Consider the following 24,088-nt stretch of genomic DNA (forward strand, 5'->3'; position numbering starts at 1 on the left):
GTCTCTTTCTTTAAATGCAGTGTGACAAGATAAAAAGAGAATTTGACTGTGAGAACAGTAAGGAGACCTTTTGACCAGTTCCTGACAGAGGCTTGCCTGCAGTGGGCATTCAATGAATTCGTGAATGAGCTAACGTGTGGATGGATGGATCCAAATGAGAGACGCTGAGATACGAGATTACAAACGAGGACTCAGGGTATGGGAATGAACAAGTTAATTTTGCTCCTTGTTCGACCTCTCAAAAGAGTTTGCACTGCAGCACTGGGCTGAGCTCCTAGAGTCCAGATGAAGAGAGGGGGAGAGATCAGAGCAAGGTTGTTCAAGACCATGATGGGGAAAACCACAGAGACAGCTGACCCGAACTAGTGGGAGCTCACGAACTCTGGACTGACACCTGGGGAACCTTCATGGGACCAAACTAGGCCCTCTGAGTATGGGTGACAGTTACATGACTTGATCTGTTTGGGGGAGGGGCCCTGGCAGTGGGACCAGAACTTTCCCTGTACATAACCTTAGGTGGGATACCTTGGCCAGCCTGATTCCGGGGATGGGGGTGGGGGAGCAGGGGAGGATTGGTCCTGCCTCAACTTGGTATCCCAGATTTTGGTAACTTTGGTAACAGATAAGGTGAGGCCTTATCTGTTCTGAGGAGTGACTGGGGGGGTGGAGGTGGGAGGGAAGGAGAGGGAACTGGGGTTGAAATGTAAAATGAAAAAAAACATAATTAAATTTAAAACAAAGGATAAAAAGATTGGACTGGAGAAACTTGCAGCCTTAAAAATTTTAAGTATACTATTTTAAAGTTATTTGAGAATTTCACACATTCACACAATGTATTTTCAATATATTCCTCTGCTCCTGTCCATTCTCAACTTTATGTCCTTTATTTGACCAAGTAAGTACAATTAGTGCAGCTCATATGGGCATGGGTGAGGGGCCACCCACTGGAGCCAGATCTACTCACCCGCCAGGGACCACATTCTTTAAAAAAACCTGACTCCTCCTCCCGTACCAGCCATCAGCTGGCAGTATCCGCTCAGCTGCTTATGCTGTGCATTCATGAGTTTGGTAGCCCCATCATATCCACAGGTCATTGTTTTGACCCCTTCCTTCTGACCTCTGGCTTTTAAACTCCTTCCACCTCTTTTTCTGTGATGTTCTCTGAACCTTGAAGGAAATAGATGTAACACGAAGGCCGGCTTGTTGGGGTTTCTGTCCCGCCCAGTACCCCACAACCGGCAAACCCCAAAGAAAAATTACACATAGGACTCTATAAGATTATAAACTGATTGGCCCATTAGGTCAGGCTACTTATTAGCTCTTATAACTTATGTTACCCCATTATCCTTATCTATGTTAGCCACATGGGCTCAGTACCTTTCTCAGTGTGACAGCTTACATGTTGCCTCTTTGGTGGTCTGTGCAGGAGTGGCAGAGGGAGCTTCCTGCTTCCCAGAATACTCCCAGTCTCTTTGCTCCACCCCTACTTCCTGTCTGGCTTTCCTGCCTATACTGCCTGCCTGGCCAATCAGTATTTTATTAAAATATGATTGACAGAATACAGACAATTCTCCCGCACCAAATAGATATTGTAGATGGGACCACCTGTGGCTAAGCACTCCACAGATAGTGTGTTCTCTGTACTTTGACTAGTTTTGAGTCTATACATGAAATACCATCCAGTCTATACATGATGCTCCCATGTACCAAGAAATGGGTTTAAAAGTATGGGTATTTAGAAGGCAATTTGATATTATATCCATTTAACAAAATAATAGCCATAAGTTTACCTGTAAGGCTTATGAGCATCCCCAGCCATGAGTTCTTGACCAGATTTACAATACCAAGCAGAAGTTTCCTCTTGTTAAGCAGGCCTTAAATCCACCCAGAAAGAAGTTGATTATCCTCATAACACTCATGCCTCTTACTACACCCATGTGTATCTCTTTCCCTGCCCCCCAGACAGGGCTTCATTGTGTAACAGCCCTGGCTGTTCTAGAACTCACTTTGTAGACCAGGCTAGCCTCAAACTCACAGCGATCCACCTGCCTCTGTCTCCCAAGTGCTAGGAATAAAGGCGTGTGCCACTGCCACCACTGCCCAGTCCACAAGTACATCTTGTCAGAGCCTTTGTTTTGTAGTTCTCTCAGTGGTCTCTATAGGGTGAGACTGTTGATTTCTTTTCTCCCTCAGTAGCCTGTGCTAACAGGTGGAAGCTCGTGGTTAGTACTGGGTTGATTTCTCCAAGTTCTTTGACCTACATGTGTAGTGTCATCACTTATAGGACCTTCTTAGATCACTTTCTGGTGGGTAACCTTGAGCAATGACCAGAACCAGCATTGATATGGGTGACACCCTTGACCAACTTGTTGGGGAAGTATCTTACACCTGGCACTAAGCTCTTTATTTTTGGTTTGTCTTTTTGAGACAGGGTTTCTGTGTATTCCTGGCTCTTCTGGAACTCACTCAGTAGATCAGACTGGCCTCGAACTCACAGAGCTCTACCTGCCTCTGCCTCACAAATGCTGGGGTGTGGCAGTGAGGAGGCCACTTGTTGGTTCCCAGCCACTTAGCCCCAAAATAATCACACAGAAACTGTATTCATTAAATCACTGCTTGGCCCATTAGCTCTAGCTTCTTATTGTCTAACTGTTACATATTAATTTAGCCCATTTCTTTTAATCTGTGTATCACCACATGGCTGTGGCTTACCGGCTAAAGTTCCATCTGGCCCTGGCAGGGCTACATGGTTTCTCTCTGATTCTGCCCTTCTTTCTCCCAGCATTCAGTTTAGTTTTCCATGTCTACCTCTGTTCTTTTACCCTATCAGGCCAAGCCAGTTTTCTTTATTAATTAACCAGTCATGTACACAGCATGCATAGGAGAATCCCACATCACCTCCCCTTTTCTGTTTAAATAAAAAAGGAAGGTTTTAACTTTAATGTAGTAAAATTACATATAACGACCAGGTAGTGGTGGCACACGTCTTTAATCCCAGCGCTTGGGAGACAGAGGCAGGTGAATCTCTGTGAGTTCTAGGCCAGCCTGGTCTACAAGAACTAGTTCCAGAATGGGCTCTAAAACTACAGCAAAACCCTGTCTTGAAAAAAAAAAAAAAGAAAGAAAAAAAATTACATATAACAAGACAGGTATCAAGCAAGAATTACAGTTATAATATTTATATCTACTTTATCTTTTATCATATCTAAGGGAAACTATAACTATATCTATTCTTCAGGTCCATCAAAAACTCCAGAAGGATATAATATTACTTAAGTAAACAGGAAGTGCATTATAAGCAACTTCTAAAACTCTAGAATTGACAGAGACTGTCACCCTATGTTCTTCTGTACCATTTTCAGCCTACAAACCCATAGTATCTGGCAGACTTTTCCGTGAAGCAGGAAATTTCAAAGACAGGATCACCTATATTGGCAGTTTGTCAGTCACTTTCTTCTGTATCCTGCAGAATGTCTGGCAGACTCTTTCATGAAGACCTGAAGGATGGTCTCACCTTTAGGCAAGTTCAGCAGTCATTTCTCTGTGGATCCTGCATGTCCAATTCATCAAGCAGTTCAGGAAAGAGCAGTTTTTTGCCCAAATGCTAATCAACTCCATAAGAAGACTCTTCAATACCCATAATCTTCTTGAAGTAATTGGTGCTGCCAAGAGCAGACGTGTCTCATTGTCATTAAAAGTCCTAAGTTCTTAAACATTTTAAATGCCATACTCTGAAGGTCTCTGAAAGATTTGAAGAACACTTATCTAACTGAAATATATCTCTATATATCTAGAAAACCTAATATGACTACACACTTGACTATTATAGTTGATTATCTATTAACCTATATTTCTTAATTATACATTACATTTTTAAATGAGCTGCACAAACACAATACCTTAATCAAGAGCAGAAATATAATATAACAAAATTGACCTTAAATTTGTATCAGTAGAGCTATATTCATACAAATACAAATCTCTATGCATAGCTCCCTTTAAATGTGAAGAAACATTTATAAACCATATTTGGGAATATGGGTGTAGTTTTTCTTCAAACTGTTTCCTGCCATTTATTGGATGAAGCAATTTTTTGAGGGGTGTTCAAGGTGACCCACACAACAAAATGTCTCTCTGTACTTAACTCCTTCACAATCAAAAAATTCAAAGAAAGCACAATAATAATATAATAATCCAGACTCTGTGTATTTTCCATCTTTATGTAGCTTTTTATTTTTTATTCTATTACATTTTAATATTTACTGTCTCTTTAAAGACTGTTTTATTTTTTATAAACCATTTACCTCCTTTTATAATTTTGTATACTCGTTCTTCTCTCTCCCAACATTTCTCCAACACTGTGACCCATTTAGAGAACTTTTTTATCTGAGTCTGTCTTTATTGCATATCTGTAATTATTTTCTGACCAGAAGCATTTCTTAAAATGCTAAGCGCTTAAGAATCTAAGTTGTGACATTGCTAGGGTATATATGGCACTTCTTGCTAGCCTTGACCATTCCAACATGGCAGAGCTGCTTGCTGCTTACAAGAGCCACACATACGGCCCCACTTCCAGGCACACACTCAGTTCATGTTGCCATCAAGCAAGCCACAGTAGGCTTCTCACAAACCCCATCCAAATATTCGGTCTCCTGAAAGAGCTAGAGGTCATACTGGCAGCATGGCCCAGGAAGCCTGCATTTCAAAAAGGTACAACTTTTTTCCTGCTAACATTGAGTCAGGAACACCTCTCTTAAAGGAGCTGCAACATCAAAACCTTGCTTAACTCTGTTTTTTTGTTTTGTTTTTTGTTTTGTTTTGTTTTTTTCCCTAGAATTTCTTCCCAACCTTTCTCAGGTTTTAAGTGGATTTTAGTTGGCCACATGGGCACCAATTTGTAGCAGCAAAGAGGCCGCTTCTTGGTTCCTGGCCGCTTAGCCCAAAAATAATCACACAGAAATTGTATTCATTAAATCATTGCTTGGCCTGTTAGCTCTAGCTTCTTATTGGCTAACTATTACATATTAATTTAACCCATTTCTATTAATCTTTATATTGCCACATTTTCTTTATTAATTAACCAATCATATTCCCAGCATACAAATAAGAACCACACATCACTAGGGTTAAAGGCATTCCCCATCACTGCCCAGCTTTCGCTGGGCTTTTTATTTGACAATTTGTGGCTGATGGGAGGAGCATTACCCCCATGTAAACTTTTGCTGTGTGTATGTTTTGACAAGTAGGGTTCCCTATGACTTTTTCAAGCATCCCTAGTGTTAGTTTTCCCTTTGTCATCCCCTGTTCTTCCCTACAACCCTGGAGTTTCTTAACCAGTGTTTTACTTGTGAATAATCCAACTGTTGATCTAAATCGGTAGAAGAGGTTTAGAATAGCAACTTGCATAGCTGAAAAATTATATTTGTAGTTTGGAGAGAAAATTCTAAAAGAGAATGTCTTTTAAGCCAGTATGTAGAAATCCTAAAAAGGAATTTGGACTCTGGCATCTTGCCTACATTCTGTTTTCTTCTTTCGTTTATTTGTTTGCTTAAGGTTGTTTGAAATTCCTGTTTGTCCACAGCTGAACACTTTCCAGGCAGTTCTGGCATCTGATGGATCTGATACCTACGCCCTCTTTCTCTATCCTGCCAATGGCCTTCAGTTCTTTGGAACCCGTCCCAAAGAATCCTACAATGTCCAGTTGCAGCTTCCTGCTAGGGTGGGCTTCTGCCGAGGGGAGGCAGATGACCTGAAGAGAGAAGTGCCATATTTCAGCCTGACGAACACTGAGCAGTCTGTGAAAAATCTCTACCAGTAAGTTATGTGGAGTGTGTGCCTGTGCTATTCCATTGGAAGGACATTTAGAAGGGACATGATCTCAAATGGCCAGAGATCATTTAATAACAAGCTTGGTGGCTTCTACAAAAGGCACTGGGTCAAATCCAGATTCTAAGCTCAGCCCTGGAGCTCCATGCTCTCCAAGATATTCTTTATTTTCCTGTGCTGTTAGGCATATGAACCAGAACCAGCAGCGGTTATGTATGTGCTTGCAGAACCACTGGGGCTTGCTAGGAAAAACATTATTCTTGGAGCCACATAAAAATATTTAGTAATAACTGTCTCAGTGGAGGCTTTCCAGGTTAATTATTACTCAGGAGGAAGCATTGTGATTTGGTGTTTCAGATAAGTATTGTTGAAGATTAAATTATGAGTAATATAATTTGCGGGAAGAGTGAATGGGGCTTTTGGAAATCTCAGGATTTCTCCTCTGACTTCATTGCCCAAAATCATGGTGATAGGTTTGCGCACAGCATTGCCAGAAGCAAGCCTGCTTCTTACTCTTCCCAATGGCTTATTCTGTTAGCAGGGCACTAGGCCATTTTGCATTTGTCTGTCCCATTAGTGCTCGAATGAATTTATTGACTCCAGGTGGGCTCTTTTGGTCTTTCCTTTTTGGAACACTGGCTTAGCCCACATTAGTTATTTCATGGTCTCCCATAGCTGCTTCTCAGTCACACTGAATCCTCACTTATAGGAAAACCTTATTCTTGTGCATGTATCTCTTGTTCCTAGCAACTGGAGAGAACTGGAAAGAACTCAGCAGAAATTTCTTGGTCACTTATTATCTGCTAAGCATTGTGACAAAACATTTGCAGATGTTATCTTAATTAAATTTCACTTGACTTATAGGCAGTAAGGAGAGCTATTTTCTCAATTTTTGAATCACCTCACAGAAATTTAGTAAGGTGCCTGTGTCAGCGTATAATGGCCAAGCTATAGTCAAGCCCAGATCTGAAGCCCTGAAATATGATTAAATTTTAGACAGAGCCTCTGTATCCTTTTGAGACCCATGTGGGGCATATGCAGGTCTCCTCCCCTGCTGGATAGTCTAGACTCTAGAACAAACTTAGCTACATGCCATCTGCCCTCTCTCTTTTCATCTGCTAACCAGGAGCCCAGTCCCAAGGTTGTGTGTACAGCCCATGGAAGGAGGGTAGAGCACATACTATGATTTTTTTCGCTTTTTTTAATTTATTAATTTTTTTTAAAAAAAAACATATACCAATCCAAGTTCCCACTCCCTCTTCTCCTCCCATTCCCTTCACACACCCTTCCACTCCACTCCCTTCCAATCCTCAGAGAGCACAAGCATGGCTGGGGGCAGACTGAGGGGCCACTGGCAGTGACACCAGGATTTATCCTTACTGCATGAACTGGCTTTTTGGGAGCCTATTCTCTTTGGATGTATACCTTGCTCAGCCTAGATATAGTAGGGAGGGCCTTGGACCTTCTACAAAGCAGTGTGCATTACTACGATTTTTAAGGCACAGACTCTGCACACCAACAAAACCTGGGAAGGAGTGCCAGGAATCACAGAATCCTGGAAAGAGAGTTGGCATCTGCATGGGCACAGGAAGCAGGTGCATGTGTATGAGAGAGTGTGTGTGCGCACATGTGTTTGTGTGTACAAAGAGCCTATGAGGAAAAGCAGTTGTGTTTCCCTACCAGAGCTATAAAGGCCCTCACACATGGGTCTCATACCCATGCATGCACACACTTTGCCATCCACCCACTCCTAATAGTTCATTCCTTTCTTTGATACTTTCCAGAGATAACTAGAGCTGCCAGAGAAGGACAGAGTGAGATGTGACCAGAATTACTGATAGGTTTGGTGTACTTCATGCTTAATAAAAATGAAATAAAATACAAACAATAGAATAACAGGAAATCAATGTCAAAATTGCCTGTCACCTCTTCAAGTGACAGCAATGCTACCTGCCCTCCCAGAACGGGGTTTGCCTCCGCCTCAGTGCTTTCATGCTTGACACTACCTTCTAGGCCTCTGTGCTCCAGATTCCGTCTACATTATCACTGTATGGGTTTAAACATTGTACCGTATCTGCCCAGTACTGTGGGGACACCATTTGTGAACTAAAGTAGTCCACAAGCATAATCCTGGTTCTCTCGGAACACTCTGCTGCATCTCCAAAGAGAAGATCCTTGTCCTAGTCCTAGAATCTCCTTCTCAAACGAAGGTCAAATGAAGAAGGTCATACATTCTTCATGTTTTCAGTGCTCCTTTGAATATCTAGCTATCTGCATTTAAGAAGGGAAGAGGGTAATTATTAAGTGATGCCCACACGGCCTGTGCTGGGCCTTTAATGTGGATTTTCTAATGTGTTCTTCCTAAGAACTCAGGCAGGAAAGTGCAGTCATCCCATTTTACAGTCAAGTTTTCTTTCTAGGAGACAAATTCCATCAGGAAGCATTCCAAACAACCTCAAAGTGTAGGATAAACTAACTGCTTAGTTTCCCATCAGGCACCGGGGCAAACTGCAAGATATTGATTTATGTCTCATTAGAAGGCATTTATTTAGCTTTACTCTTTCATAATTTGTATTTTCCTACTCCTTGAAGCTTTTATAGCTGTCCATTTCCAAATTCGAGAGGCTTCCCAATTGTTACACTTTGGGGGATGAGCTCAAGCTCTAGGGGTTTCTCTTACTGATGGTTTTCAGTTTTTAAAATTATACTTACTGTGTGGTTGGGGGGTGCTTGGGGGAGTATCTGTGTTGGAGAGCAGTTTGTGGGAGCTTTTGCTGCCCTTTCACCATGTGGAATCTGGGTATAGCTCTCAGCTTTTGTTGACAAGCAGGTTTCCCTGCTGAGCCATTTTATGAGCCCGGATTTCTGTCTTCTTTGGTGTTGTTCATTTACAACATTGATTTCTCTAAACATGCTAAGTGAGGGTAGGAGGGAAGTCTGTTGGTAGAACACTTGCTGGTGGACATAAAGCTCTGGTTTGATCTTCAGTACCACATAAACTGGTACAGTGGCCCTCTGTGGCTGTGATAAAACCATGACCAAAAGCAACCTGTGGGGGAATGAGTTTATTTGGCTTGTATATCCTGGGTCACAGTGCATTGACAGAAGCCAACACAGGCACTCAGTCAGGACAAGGACCTGGAGTGAGACAGGAACTGAAGCAGAAACTATGGGAAAACATCACTATTGGCTTGGTTGGTACCCTAGGGTGGTACCACCCACAGTGATTACCCCCATCAGTCATTAACCAAGAAAATATCCCACAGACTTACCTACAGGCTAGTGTGATTGAGGGGATTCCTTAATTGAAGTTTCCTCTTCTCAGATATGTCTAGGTTTGCATCAAGCTGGCAATAAATGATCAGTACAGCAGTAATAACAAATGTGCACTTGGGCACGGGATGAAAAGACACAGAAATAAAAAGAGCCTCAAACTGTACCAAACATTACTGCTGTAGAAATCTAGATTAGAATGATGAATACCTGCCCAAAGGGACAAAGATCTCTTGTGCAATTTAGTGGATTTTTAATTTTCTTATTAGCTGTTCATTCTTACTACTCATTGTTCATTTCTAAGGATGTTCTGTAGCGTTGGAGAGCTGTGTGCAAACCCTGGACTAATGTAACTGGCTACTTCAAACTTCCCAGAGCCTTGTTAACTCCAACTTTCTCTTCGGGTTCGGAGTCTCACACATAGCTGTCCTCTTCACTGTGTCCCCATGAACTGGCAAGGATGCCATGTACTCATAATCCCAGCAGAAGATCTCAAATTTGAGCCCAGCTTGGGCTATCTGGTGAAACTCCTCTGAAAAGAGAGAAATGATTCTTGGAATCTGAGAAGGTTCATGGTCCTCTCTGCCAAATAAATTGTAACTCATTTTGATAGATACATTTCACTTATTGTGTTAGACTTGGACTTAAAAAAATACTCGTGTATCATCCTCTATCATTAGTAGATTAGTTCTTATGAATAACTTCTTCTTATTCACCAGATACTGGTTTCCAGTGTAATTTAATGTAGATGTTTGGAATGCAGGCTTTGTAGTTAACACTCTGCCAGCTATTAGATGTATGATTTTAAGATTAGCTAACCTCTCTAAAGCTACTTAAATCTTCCTCTGTAAAACTGGGCATAGCAACTACCCCTAACTTGCAGAATACAGTGAAGACTTGCAGAGTACAGTGGTAAGCACTTGGTGCAGGCTGGGCCAAAACATATAAGAATCGATATTGTTTAAGTGGTTGAAGAGGCTTACACTTAAGTAGCTTAGGGTATCTTTTAAGTTTTCATTCAAGTAGAGAAAGCCAGATTTTAGATAAAATATTTGGTTTTTGGTTGTAAAGCAGATTTATAACCTGATGGTTTAGAGTTGCATGCATGATGTCGAACAAAAGGCAACTTATATGCAAATTTCAGTATGCTGTTTTAGTGACTTACCTGAAAGGTTTCTTTCTGTTTGATCTACATTACGGAAAATCTCACTTTTGTCTTTATAGTCTTGGTTTCAAAATGAACTGTGAAGGAGGTTGAGTAAGTGGACATGTCACAATCAGCTCTCTCCTTTGTTCTTAGACTAAGTAACCTGGGGATTCCTGGAGCATGGGCTTTTCATATCGGCAGCAGGGTTCCCCTGGACAGTGTCAGGCCAGCAACAGTTGAAGGCGACCTTTCTGCAGCCCACTCTTCAGCTTCTCTGGAGCACTCCTTCAGCCAAGCTGCAGCCCTGGAGAGCTATTCTGAGGACAATTTTGATTACTACGATGAGAATGAAGAGGACGTTGAATACCCACCAGTTGAACCAGGGGTGGCTTTGGATGGCCACAGCAGAACTGATGTATCATTCAATTCAAAGTCTGATCCAGGCCCTGTCCAAAGTGGGACCTTGTCTCCAGATCCTAACCAGGCTTCTCCTTTGCCACACCGTGGTGACTGGTCACCCTATTGGGAGACAGAATCAGCTTCCTTGGACCTTCAAACCAAACAGGGAGCATCTGTGGGAGAGGTAGAGGTCCTGGATTTCAAGGACCCAGTGAAGCTTTTGGATCAGATGGGTACCAGAACCCTGGCTCCTCTGAGGGCAGATGTAGCTTTCCTGACTCCAGGCAAGGAAGATCTTGGGAACAGAAGCAGTCAGCCCTACCCCGATGCAGGGCCAGAACCTTCAGAGCTGGATGTTCCTGTCCCTCCTCTGGAAGGAGAAGTCCTTCCAGATTACCCAGTGTCTGGTCATGTGCCTACCCATGGAGGGAGGTATGTGGTAGGAGTGGAGGACCATCTTGGTTCTAATGATCAGGGTAAGTGCATTCGAAAACCGAATGTTTGAAGTTTTCGTTTAAAAAAATGTAGAATTGTCAAGCTCGATGTCACTTGCATACGGTAATCCCAGCACAGCGGAGGCTGAGACTGAAGGCCAGCCTGAGCTATATAGAGAATTCTAGGCCACCCTGGATTATGAAGTGAGACCTTTTCCAAAACAAAACTAACATAGAATTGTGATTTTTCTCCTAAGTGAATAGGTGAAAAATTTAGCAAGAAGATGGAACTGATTTTTTCTCCTTGTGTTTAAGGAGATAAATTCCCTTTTCCAAGTAAATCTTGGCAGGAGAGTTCTTCTTGGAATCTCCTGACCATTAATAATGTGTTCTAAAAGTTAAGCCTCATGGAGTGGGGAAAGAACGGGGCCACTGTGCCAGCTGTCCTCTCAAGTGTAATGAAATATTTTAGTTTGCAAGTTCAGGGAAGGGGAGCCATTTGGAGGGTTAATAGGCGATAAAGGGTGGAGGACTAGGCCATTTGGCTCTGACTATGGTGAGTTGTGCAGGCTTAGACAAACATGCTGAGGAGCCCATGGGGAGGACACAGTAGACACCTGTGTCTGCTGTTTTTTTGTTTTTTTCTTTTTCTGGTTCTGGCCCCTTTGGCTGTGGCCTTTGCCTCCTTGAGCCTTAATCTCATTGCATGACTCACTGGCTAGAGCTGGAGGGAGGTGGGAAATGCCCAGAGGGGACAGCACTTCACCCACACTGATAACTAGGAAACTTGCCCTGGGTTCATCCCTCTTGTTCCATGGCCTGTTCACTGATCTTTGCCGGGAGGAAAAGGTCAGAGGTGACAGCCTTCTGCATTGTTTCACCTTTTCAGTTGTTCCAATGTTTTGACAAAAAAATATTGACCTAACAAAGAGGATCTTCTGGGTGCTGCTATGACTGAACTAACAGAGAGGATCTTCTGGGTGCTGCTATGCCTGTTTTTTTTTTTTTTTTCAGGAAGTTGTTTGGAGAAATATTTCAGGAAGAAAGAAAGCCACTTTGTGTTTAACAGAGCATTAAGTGATAGAAGAGAACTGATGTCATTTTTGAATCTTGGCTATATTGAGGCAATTTATTTCACCCCTAAGCCTCTAATTTCTTGTAGATAAATTGCCAGGATTTGATGTGAATATGTGTGAAGTTCTCAGCACCTACATTAGTTCTTTAAAAGAAAATAGTGGCTGCTGTTACTAATTTTTGAGGATTTAAGACATCAGAAGTAGGATGGAGGACAGGTGAAGAATGGACAACAGGATGGAAAACAGAAAAAGTGAAAACAAAAAGGATTTATTGAAAAGTTTGGCCCTGATTTCCTTCTCTATGATGGAGTCAGATGATTTCTGACTTTTCTGATTTACAGATTTCTGTCAATCCAAAAACATAGATTTTTTTTGAAGGTTCTAGAATTTACAGATCCTTCTAACAGTCAAGCTCCCCTGCAGCTCTGTTTTGTACTTGGAGGAAAGACACTGTCTGAACCTTGTTTTCTGAATAGAAAACACCATTCCCAATAAATTTTAGCACCCCCTTTAAGTGTGTAGCATTCAGTTTGCTGAACCAGGAAATTAGGATTTTGTTAAAGGCCCAGAAAATCTTTCTTTTTAGTGTTGCTTTCAATAGGACGCACATGTGTGCACAGGTGCATATGTTTGTGTGTCGAGGATGGAGGACAACCTTGAAAGTGTTCTCAGGAGTGCAATCAACACTGGCCCTTGCTGGCCTAGAACTTGACACATCATCTAGACTGGTGTCCAGGAAGCCCTAGGGAACTGCCTCTCTGTTTTGTTTTTGTAACAGGGGTTCTGGAAATTAACCTTGGGTCCTATGTTTACAAGGCAAATACTTTCCTGATTAAACCATTTCCCCAGTCCTATAGATTATCAATATATATATATATATATATATATATATATATATATATATATATATATATATATATACACCTATCTTCTTATCTGTCTGTCTGCCTGGCTGACTGTCTTCTGTTTACTTTTGAGATAGGGTCTCACTCTTTAACCCCAGGTTGCTTGGAACTTGTACGTCATTGACCAGCCTGGCCTTAAACTCACAGATATCCACCTGCCTTTGTCTCCTTGGGTCTGGGATGCTGTTGTGAACTGATATGCTTGGCCACTTATAGACTACTTTTTAAAATTCAGAATTCTAGATTCTTTGCAAATCTTTACATCTGCATCAGGCACACTCAGGTTCTGGCCTTGTATCTTTTGCTTCTTTGATTTCATAGCTCATAGAGCCAGCAATACAGGGAATGTGTGAGCATCCTTTATCTGAGGTGACTTGTATTTAACAGTAGTTTGTTGTCATGCCAAGAAATTACTCAAGCACCCATATGCTTTACTCTGTGTGGGAACCATGGGGGAAGATTGCTTGAGATGCACTGTGCTTGCTGCTTCCCTAAGAAGAGACTTCAGATTGCATTGTCTTGGTTGATGCTCAGGGTTGACTGGAGCGAGTTAGTGTCAGCCTTCTTGTATTGAAGGCTGGAAATAGATACTGTCTCTCTGAGTACAAAGCAGACATTGCAGCAGGGTCAGGGATTCCATGGAGAGGTTACATCTGTGTTTGTGGCTGCAACCGGGGAGTCTTACTGAAGGAGGGGATGCTTGAAGTAAGTTGTGGGGATCTGAGTCTGAGGCAAGAAAAGGTGGGATTTTGAGAACATTCTGGAAAGATGGGTACAGAAGTGGAAATGCAGCCAGGAATGAAGTGGGATAAGCTTTGTCAATGAAGCTTCAGCTAATAGGGATCCGACTGCCTGTATTGTGAGGAACAGGAAATGAGGCTGGTTAAGGGGTTTTAGTGCTCTTGAACCTGTTGAGGTTCTTCTGTAAGAACCTGGATATTATCTCAGGTGACAATATGAACTAGAAGGGAGGGCACCTAGACTCCAGATGCCTTGTGTGTTCTGCCCCACGCAGGGGTCCTCCTGTTTTTTCTGTTTGGAAGTCATTCATCCTGGAAGAGCCCAAGTTCCTCTCTCTTTCTGACCTTCAGGGTGGGTTACTCAAGCATACTGCTCACTGGACGTTCATTTTTGAAGATATTCTAGCAGACTGTACACTCAACCCAGCTCACCAGGCTCCAAAGCCTCACACTCATGGCTACCTCCAGGTTGCCAAGACAGTCTGTGAGTTGAGGCTCTCATACCTCTGAGAACACCTGTGTGTAGAGATGGGTACCGTCCCTTGTCCAGAAGGTGAGAGGGAGCCTATTAGTGTCCTGATAGCTGAGCTGATGTAAGCAGCCACAACGAAGTCTTACAGGCAGTTTGCCCCCAACATCGTCACAAGCTCTGTATATACTTAAACAGTGGCGCGGGGACTGGAAGGGATGCTTGCCGCTGCTGCTGCAAAAGAGGCTGTGCTGTTCCTGTGTAGTCTGCCATTCTGGGAGGTGAGGAAATTTGGGGGGAACAGATCTGTTCTGTAGTGAAAACATTGATTCTGGTTCTTAAGGTGTTTTTAAAGGTACAAGTGTGCCCAGCTGCTTTGGGACAGGCTCGGGAAACCCTCTATGTGTCCTCTATGATGTGCACTGTGGGGCCTCCTCTCCCGAGGCTGCCCTCTGTAAGGAGGGCAGGCAAGCCAAGGACTGAAGACAAGTGCTTAAACCTTTCTGAAAAAAAAAAAAAAAACACAGATTGAAAGATGGATTGGAACAAGTAAAGAGGAGAAATTTCTATTTTTGTTAAAAACTCCCAATTAGGATAAGGCTCAATACTCTGGCAGCGTCCTTGCTTCATTTTCTCATATATCCCTACCCCATTGTTTTTTTCTGTTAAAGGATATGAGAAAGGTTTTTTGTTTGTTGTTTGTTTGTTCGTTCTTAGTTAAGTGGGGGGAAAGTGAGACTTAAAAATCCCTAACACCAAGCTACTTTTGCCATTATCCAACCTCAGATGGCAAGTCTATGACAAATGGATATTGTTTAAACCTGGCAGCCTCTGTCCCTGCTTACCCAGATTCAGCAGCATAGCGTTTTGACTATCTGTAGTTGGTGGAGGCTGAAGCATAGATTTCTGGCAGTTCCAATCCCATGGAGAGTTGGGAAGGAATTGGTGGGTTTAAGGTGGGCCTCAGAAGTTGTCTTTTTAACAGTTACCTCAGTGTTTCTAATGTACTAACCCTCGCTGTAAGGAGTAGGTGGTGCCATGCTGAGGGTGGTCAGTGCTATCAGGTGGAGATGGGTTTCCCCAAGCAACCCTCAGCAGCTGTCAAAGCTACTAGTCATCTGAGCGCAGCTCCCGGTTTCCCACACTGACTCATGTTGTACTCTCTTCCCTTTCTTGCACCTCCCATGTGGTAAAAAGAGAGCTGATTCCCATGAGTTGTCCTCTGACCATCACACACACTCTCACCCTTTCTAATAAATAAATGAATATTAAAACAACCCTTTTGCATGTAGTCTCCTGTGAGTTACTCAGCAGGCTCTGTGACTCATGCTATCACACCTAATGTTTCAGTTAAATTAACCTAGCTCTCCCATCTCTAGTTCCCTCTTCATCCTCACTCTTCATTTCCTGATGAGGCTTAGAATGACTGGGGCTGTAAGTCTTCACAAAATAACAAATAGCAGGGATACAGCACAAATCCATCCATCACTAGCCTACTCTGACTCTTGTGACTGAGAGGTAGAGCATGCACAGCCAGCCACCCTGCCTCCTGGTGGCCGTACTTAGAATTGGTGCATTGCTCAGCTTCCTGGTAAAAAGAATTTATCAAGCCGGGCCATGGTGGCACACACCTTTAATCCCAGCACTTGGGAGGCAGAGGCAGGTGGATCCCTGTGAGTTCAAGGCCATCCTGGTCTACAAGAGCCAGTTCCAGGACAGGCTTGATAGCTACAGTGAAACCCTGTCTCAAAAAAAAAAAAAAAACCATAAAAAAACAACTGTGCCCCAATTTCAAGACACACTTTGGCCATTTCTTTTATAAACAATGACATGATGACGTTGGCTCCAGGCTCCTCTCTTTCTTATGTTCCTCCCTCCTTCCCTTATCTGTCTTGCACAAATATCTCTCTGTGACAGGTAGAGTATGTGGGAAGTTTGGACAACAATACCTGGAGCATCAAGCTTCCTCTGGTTTACTGTGGCTTTGTAGAGCATCTATGACTATAGCCTACATTGTTTCTGTTGCATGGAAATCATACTTGTGTTCGAAAGGACGAAGCCTGCAAGGACCAAAAGCTCCTTAACCCTGTTCCTTGTTCTCTCTTTCCTCCCCAACCCTTCTGCGTGTGAAGGCAAGTGTATGTGCATCCTTTCCTTTAAGTTCTGGTTCCTTAAGAGTTAGCTGTAGACCCTGGATCTTAGCTCCCTGAAGATCACTACTCTTATGTCAAATCGTACAAAATTACTAGTGTTTGGTCATTTTCTTTTACTCACCAAGTACATAAAGTACACTCTAATCTGTAGTGAGGAGCTGTGGGCAGGCCTGCTTTTCGTCCTGCCTGGCTCCCGCACGGCTAGCTTAGCCCCGGAAATAACAACACACAAATTGTATTCTTTTGAACACTGCCTGGCCCATTATCTCTAGAGAGTTAGTTACTGGCTAACTCTCACATCTTGATTAACCTATTTCTAATAATCTGTGTAGCACCACGGGGTGGTGGCTTACCGGGAAAGATTCAGCATGTCTGACCTGGTGGCTGGCTCCACAGCGTCTGCCTCATTGCCTTCTTCCCAGCATTCTTTTCTGCTTACTCCGCCTACCTAATTTTCTGTCCTATCAAAGGGTCAAGGCAGTTTCTTTATTAACCAATGAAAATAACACATAAACAGAAGGCCCACCTACATCACTAATCTGCAAGAATGGTTTGCCTTCACGACTGCTCTCAGCCAAGCTCACCAGTGTTGTAATAAGGCCCAGTTGGCAACAATGACCTGAGCTTCTTGCCAGAAAATATAAAGCAAGTTAATCCCCCAGGCTGCATGTTATTCCTATATCCTCAGCATCAAATCCTATTTGTTTATTACAGTCCAAGCTGACTTTGCAGAGCAGATGTGGTGTCTGATGAAGTTTAGTGGTGACAATACTGGAATCCTTTGGCCTTTCTGATGCTTGTTTGTTTAATTTTGCAGTCTTCACGTATAATAGTGCCAACAGGGAAACCTGTGAACACAGCCATGGCCAATGCTCCCAGCATGCCTTCTGCACCGACTATGCCACTGGCTTCTGCTGCTACTGCCAGTCCAGGTTTTATGGAAATGGGAAGCACTGTCTGCCAGAAGGTGATTGACAAACTGGGGCTACTGTGTGAATAGCGTCACCACTTGCCTGTTTCTAGTTACAGTGTGGGCTGTGATTGGTAATCCTTATGTCTGTACTGTGCGAATCATAGTGCTAATGATTGGATGCCTGAATAATAAATACTTTATTTATTTATTTATTCTCAATTTAAGAATTAATTAGAAATGATTCCACTTGCCCATTCCTAACTCTGTAGAGCTACAGGGGAGGGAAAAGAAGGATAGGAGAGATTACAGACAGGCTGGGTCATTGAGTAGTTGATTAGGTGTAGTCAGGGGAGTTCTTTTATCTCTGTACACGTGTCCTAATCTTGATGTGGTCAAAAACTGAGAGGCTTCTTCTTGCCTTTCAGGAGCACCTCACCGAGTCAATGGGAAAGTGAGTGGCCACCTCCGAGTGGGTCACACTCCTGTGCACTTTACTGATGTGGATCTCCATGCTTACATTGTGGGCAATGACGGCAGAGCCTACACTGCCATCAGCCACATCCCACAGCTGGCAGCCCTGGCCCTTCTCCCTGTCATCCCAATTGGAGGCCTGTTTGGCTGGCTCTTTGCTTTGGAGAAGCCAGGCTCTGAGAATGGCTTCAGCCTCACAGGTGAGTAGAGCTCAAATCTGGCAAATGAGAATTCAAAAGTGGTACCTGTGGAACACCTGCAGATCTTTTTCTAACTCTCCCTCCATACCCTTGACATACTTAGGTCATAGCTTTTTAAGTTGCGTCATTGCTACAGAGGAGGCCATGCAACTGAGTGTGGAGCTTGCTAAAAAGGTTTCTGATTGCTCAAAAAAAATGTATAAACCCACAATGACTATGGGTGTTTCCGACAGCACTTGCCTGTGGTGTGACTCCAAAGCAGCCCTGGCTCTGAGCACACAGTGCACACACTTTGTAAAACATTTCCTGGGACACCTGTGCTCAGACTCCAGTCCATTGGAGGTTTTGAATTGCAACGTTCTTTGTTTGTTTTTTGTTTTTGTTTTGTTTTTTGTTTCTTTGTTCATACAAAGCTTTCTACTCTACAGAAACATGCTGCTTTAGTGGCTGATAAAGTTTTCTTGTCTTCTACTGTCATCCCTTAGCAAGTATGTATCAAGTTAATGTAGCTTTGAATCATTCTCTCAATATGTTAGATTTTAAAAAACTGTTGTCTGGGGGCTGGAGAGATGGCTCGGTGGTTAAGAGCACTGGCTGCTCTTCCGGAGGTCCTGAGTTCAATTCCCAGCAATTACATGGTGGCTCACAACCAATAAGAGCTGGCGCCCTCTTCTGGCGTGCGGCCATACATGGAGGCAGAATGTTGTATACATAATAAGGAAAGAAAGAAAGAAAGAAAGAAAAAGAAAGAAAGAAAGAAAGAAAGAAAGAAAACTGTTTTCTGAGTTTCAGACTTTTGATTCTTGAAAATTGTTCAATGATTTGTAGGTTGTAAGGATTAGGATGCATTTTCCAACAATTGCTGAGGTGTCCCTAAATGTACTTCTGCCATTCTGTGACATTTTCAGCATCAATAATTCCAAAGTCAAAGCCAGTTAGTTGACTCTGAAAAGACTGAAGATATTCATTCTCCTGCAGTGTGAAATCTTCAGCTAAGAAATAATTCTTTGGATAAAATAACGAGCTAAATAAATAAATATAAAATGAATAAAACAAGCAAGTCCATCTCAGTAAAATGCAAGTTTTCTTTCATGTTTAATAAGTGGTAAATTTATATGTATACCAAAGCATTGCTTTAAAATATATTTCTTTATGGCCTGTTATCTGTAAATGTGTCCATATCTTACACATATATATCCAGGCAGAGTAAGGAGATCTTGGTAAAAGTCATGAGTGGAAAAGTTTAAAGGCTCTGGGAGATTGCTACTATTCAGACATAACTTCACACAGATCACCTGGGTGGCTGTGAGACCATAGAGGGCCGGGGGGAGTCCTCAGTAGATGTCAGCACTGCTAGCTAGACCTCTCCCTTTCACAGCCAGGGAGCATGGGGGAGGGGGTTGGCTTCTCATATTCCTACTAGCAACACACATTTCCTTTCTTGCACACAAAGGCCTGTACTGTGAGACAAGTTCTTTCCCCACCTCTTGCTGTATGGCTCAGCTGCCATTTAAAGGATATATAGTATGTCACCTTTACTCAAGATTTAAATGAAATCATGTGTCAAAAGTAGCTAAAATATAGTATGCAAAGTTAAACTTGAATTTTGGAAAAAAAGTTTTAAAATATAAGCATGCCCATATTATATTACATAGCATATATGTGACATTTAAATTTTCTGAGTATCCTGGTTTATGTGGGATTTGCTAACCCTGGCAAGCTGAGAAAGAAAGTCCTGCATTACCTCTTACAAAATATAGACTCCCATAAAGAAAACAGGGCAGGGACAATTGAAACTCTTTGAGTGATGCTGAAAGTGTCAAATGGGGGTAAACGCGAACCAAATAATTGCAAGCTAACTCTGAATAGAGTATTCTAAGGTTTTTCTTAAAACCTTAATTAAAAGGGAAAACTCGTGGAACAGGAATGGAGGCACAACATCAAGGTGTGGAGTGCAGGAAGAACAGGCTAAGCTGGGTGGGATCACAATTTTTTAGTACCCTAAGTTATGCCCCAACTAGGTCCAACCTTTTAAAGGCCAAAGAGGTTCTCCATCACCTCCCCTTTTGTCTAAACAAGAGAGTTCCAAAACCAATACAAAACTATATGCACTAAGAACAGATGTGATATCAAGTATAAAAATTAGAATTAAAACCAACATAAACAATATTAAGCAAGGAATATATGCTAAATGTTTTAATAATCATTCTATCCTAAGGAGTTTCAGTCTTGTATTAGAAATGGCTTGGCTAGATCTTAAGAAGAAGGTAACTAGGACTATCTAATCTTCAACCCCATCGAAAGCCTGAGAAGGAAGATAATAATATTACTTGTTTAGGCAGGAAGTGCAATCAAGCAGCTTCCAAGATGTGCAGTAGATAACAGACAACTGGCTACCTGGGCAGTCACCCAAAGTCTCATTTGCAATGTTGAAGCAACCAACTTTGGCTGAGGCCTAGAGTAACTGACAGGCCCTTTTTCGAAGCAGGAAAATTTTTATAACCATCTGACCTTGTCTTAGCAAGGTTTAGCAGTCTTTTTTCCTGTATTCTGCTTGTCCTGTTCAGATATCATGTATTTTATCAGTGGTCGAGGTATGGGCAGTTCTTTGCCCAAGGCCAGTTTTGCCAAGAAGAAAACAAGCTCCAAGTGAAGTGTCCTTGGTGCTTAACATTCTCTTGGGAATAGATTGGTACTGCCAGGAACAATCGTGTCTCACGTCAACAGAACCCTAAGTTATTTAAATACCATGTTCTACAGGTCTTTGAAGTGGTTGAAGATCACATATCTATTCAGAATACAATCTCTATGTATCTAAAGAACATAATTAGTCTGACTATAAGTATGACAAACATGAATGACTATTGACCTATAATTCTTAATACCTATATAACTTAAAGACTAAGACTTCATATTAGAATATTAAACAGTCTTTAAACAACTGTGCAGTAAATGAGGACAATGACATAAAAATGTAAACAGTGTATAAGTATCTTGATCAGAGGTAGAAATATATAATGCAATATGATAAATCCTAAAATTGTACCCATATACAAAATGTCTTAAGCAGAGATAGAAACATGCATGCATACAATCTGACAAAATAACTTTGCACAATTATTTGTAAAATAACTTTATAAATATTGTAAACAGAAATAGCATATTCAATATAACAAATATAATTTTAACTTATATCAATATACAAGAATCTATAACAATGTAAATTGTCCATAAATAGTAACTCACAAGTATTCACTCTTACTCACTATTATTATATTATATCATATCATATTATATTATATTATATTATATTAGTGTAGATAAACTCACACTAACCATTCTCCATGTCACCCAGAACAGTATGATTTTTTTTTTTACAGTAGGCAATGGATTTTTAGTTTTTCTGGTGAAACATGTTCTCCACAGTGACTGAGAATGACTTGACCATTTTTGACATGGGGGCCTGTGAAAGGTACCCCAAGAAGTTTTCCAATGGTATCGGGTGGCCTTGTCTGTCTTTTCTTGATCTACATTTATTGGCCCAATGTCAACATTTCCATGGCCTACATATCCCGGAAGGCTGAGACCACTTATTCTTGTCATTTCCATAGAGACATTATTCCTAGGAATTTCTTGTCTACAATCCCTTCTCAGATGTCCTATTCTACCACAGTTAAAACAGTTGGCATCTTGGTGTCTCCTCATACCATTGGAAATCGCTTCTCCTACCCAAGCCTCAACATTTGTTGTATGCAAGATCCATTCATCTATTTGTGCTGATCTAACCTTTAAAGGCCCAAGGATCTTTCTGTATTTAAGTTGACATTTTTAAAAGCAAGAGATTTAATAAGTACTCATCTAGCTTCTGAATCTGCTACACCTACTTGTACAGTCTTAGTTAATCTTTTTAAAAAGTCACTGAAGGACTTTTCTCTGGTCCTGTTTAACCCTAGTATATGATTTAATTCTCTTTTTTGGTTCCTTAATTCTGTCCCAAGCATTAAAAGCTGCTGTGCTACGTAGGGACAAGGTGTGTTTGTTGCAGAGAGCCTGATCCTGAGGATCAGAGTAATGGCCCTCACCAAGAATTTGATCTTGGGAAGCCTCAAATCCTTTAGCTTTTCCCTGTTGTTCTAAAAGTTTTGCCTCTTTTCACCAATAACACTTTCAACGTAGCTGAAGTCCATCTTCTAGGACAGCTGAGATTAATTGAAACCAGTCATGTGTGGTAGTCTTATTGTTTGAAGCCCACGTTTTAACCATTTCCCTAACAAATGGCGAATTTGGGTCATAAGATACTATTGCTTGTTTAATTTCTTTTAGATTGCCATATATATTCTTTGACTACCTTAGAGTACTTTGTGCCAGATGGTTTCTCAAATGAAATTACTGGATAGGCAGCTAAAGCTCTGGGAAAGCCATCCTGGAGTCTGGCACATACTAATGAAGCTAAATCCTGCCCTTGTGCCTTCTGTCCCCTCATCAGTTTTGATAATTTCCTCAATCTTTTTAAATCTCTTTACCACTGCCTTGTATAAAGTCTAAATCTCCTGGCCAGTGTTTCATTTTAATGCCCTTATTGAGGATTCCAAGGTATAAAATTTGTTCAATAAAGATACATCTCATCTTTGGACATAATTTTGATGGCATGCATATTAACTTCATGGAGAGATACCTTATCGATTAATCTATCAGAACTTTTTACAGATTTTGATTAAATTCAGCAGCATGAATTCTTTCAGATAATGTCTCAGCACCCTTCAACATTGACTGGATTTTGTCTGTTAAATTAATGCTATCCCTCTCCATATTGTTAAGTTTTCCAACTAGCTGTTCATTATTAGTCTGTAAAGACTGTATCATTTTTAAAAGTGCCTCATTCTTGGCTCAGTTATCAAACCATTTTCTTAACAAGATAATATTAAAAATAAAACTAATTTCCAAAATCAAATAAATGAATGTATAAGGAAAATCACATAAGCCTTGCAGAACACCATCCATGGCTTAAGCAAAATGATTATTAAATTCTTAAATGGTAATATTATTAGTCATCTTGTAATTTTTCTGATCTTACCTGTTGTAAGGCAATTACAATAAATTGGAGTAGGTGTAATAATCTTAAAGGCCATTGGCTAAAGGAGGATTCGAGAACTTTTGGAGAGCAGGAGGTCTGCAGCTAGGACTGAGCACAAGCTGGCATGCTCTCCTTAGGTACTGTCTCCATCAGAGACCGGAAGAGGACAAACACACTAGTGACTAGCTGCTTGAAGCCATACCTCTTCGACCATAGGGAGATAATCTACCACCCAAGCCCCAGCCAATCCTCAGAATAATTTATTTAAACAAGACCTCTTGTCACCCACTTGCTGAGTTTTTGTTCCCTGCAGGTGCTACTTTTGTGCATGAGGTGGAAGTTACGTTTTACCCTGGAGAAGAGAGGGTTCGTATCACTCAAACTGCTGAGGGGCTTGACCCAGAGAACTATCTGAGCATTAAGACCAACATTGAGGGTCAGGTGCCCTTCATTCCGGCGAATTTCACAGCTCTCATTGCTCCATACAGAGAGCTTTATCATCACGGGGACTCAGGTATGTGTGAGTTTCCACAGCTGTAAAGTGGACATGGTGTCTGCCTCAATGAGATAGTGACAAGGCTTAAAACACAGGAATGTCCTGGGAGCACAACGTGATACTGATATAATTTTGTTCTTGTTTTTCAGAAAGTATTCATCATATAGGCAAGCAGAGTAATGACTGCTGAACATAATAAGGATGTCAATATCTTTGCACATTATTTTCTGGTGACAATAACTGATAAAGGGCATGGACTGTATTGACAATTAAGATTTATGATTGTCCTGTAACTGTTTCAGCTGGTGATTTTAGTTTTCTTTAAACTAAATACAAAGATGCTATTACAGTGCTATGAAACAAACCTGGGATTTGGAGACAACACAAAATTCATTCACATCCTAGATTTGCCATTTAAAGTCTATGGAGAAAAAATCAACAGAAAGCCTATTTTCTTCTCTTTTAGCATGAGAATAAAAACATCTTTTCTGATTGCCTAACACAGTTGATAA

At 41.5% G+C, this 24,088-nt stretch overlaps 1 protein-coding gene across 1 annotated transcript in view; it reads left to right on the forward strand.

Annotated features, from left to right (window-relative positions):
* The window catches only part of Nid2 (nidogen 2), a 64,145-nt gene that overhangs the window by 7,041 nt on the left and 33,016 nt on the right, over nucleotides 1-24,088 (forward strand). The window contains exons 3-7 of the mRNA XM_048426411.3: nucleotides 5,582-5,814; nucleotides 10,400-11,121; nucleotides 17,240-17,389; nucleotides 17,761-18,006; nucleotides 23,394-23,594. Of these exons, the coding sequence (XP_048282368.3) occupies nucleotides 5,582-5,814; nucleotides 10,400-11,121; nucleotides 17,240-17,389; nucleotides 17,761-18,006; nucleotides 23,394-23,594 (1,552 nt within the window). The remainder of the gene's footprint in view (nucleotides 1-5,581; nucleotides 5,815-10,399; nucleotides 11,122-17,239; nucleotides 17,390-17,760; nucleotides 18,007-23,393; nucleotides 23,595-24,088) is intronic.

This window comes from Myodes glareolus, chromosome 12, assembly GCF_982192425.1.
Source record: "Myodes glareolus chromosome 12, mMyoGla1.1, whole genome shotgun sequence".
Lineage (NCBI taxonomy): Eukaryota > Metazoa > Chordata > Mammalia > Rodentia > Cricetidae > Myodes > Myodes glareolus.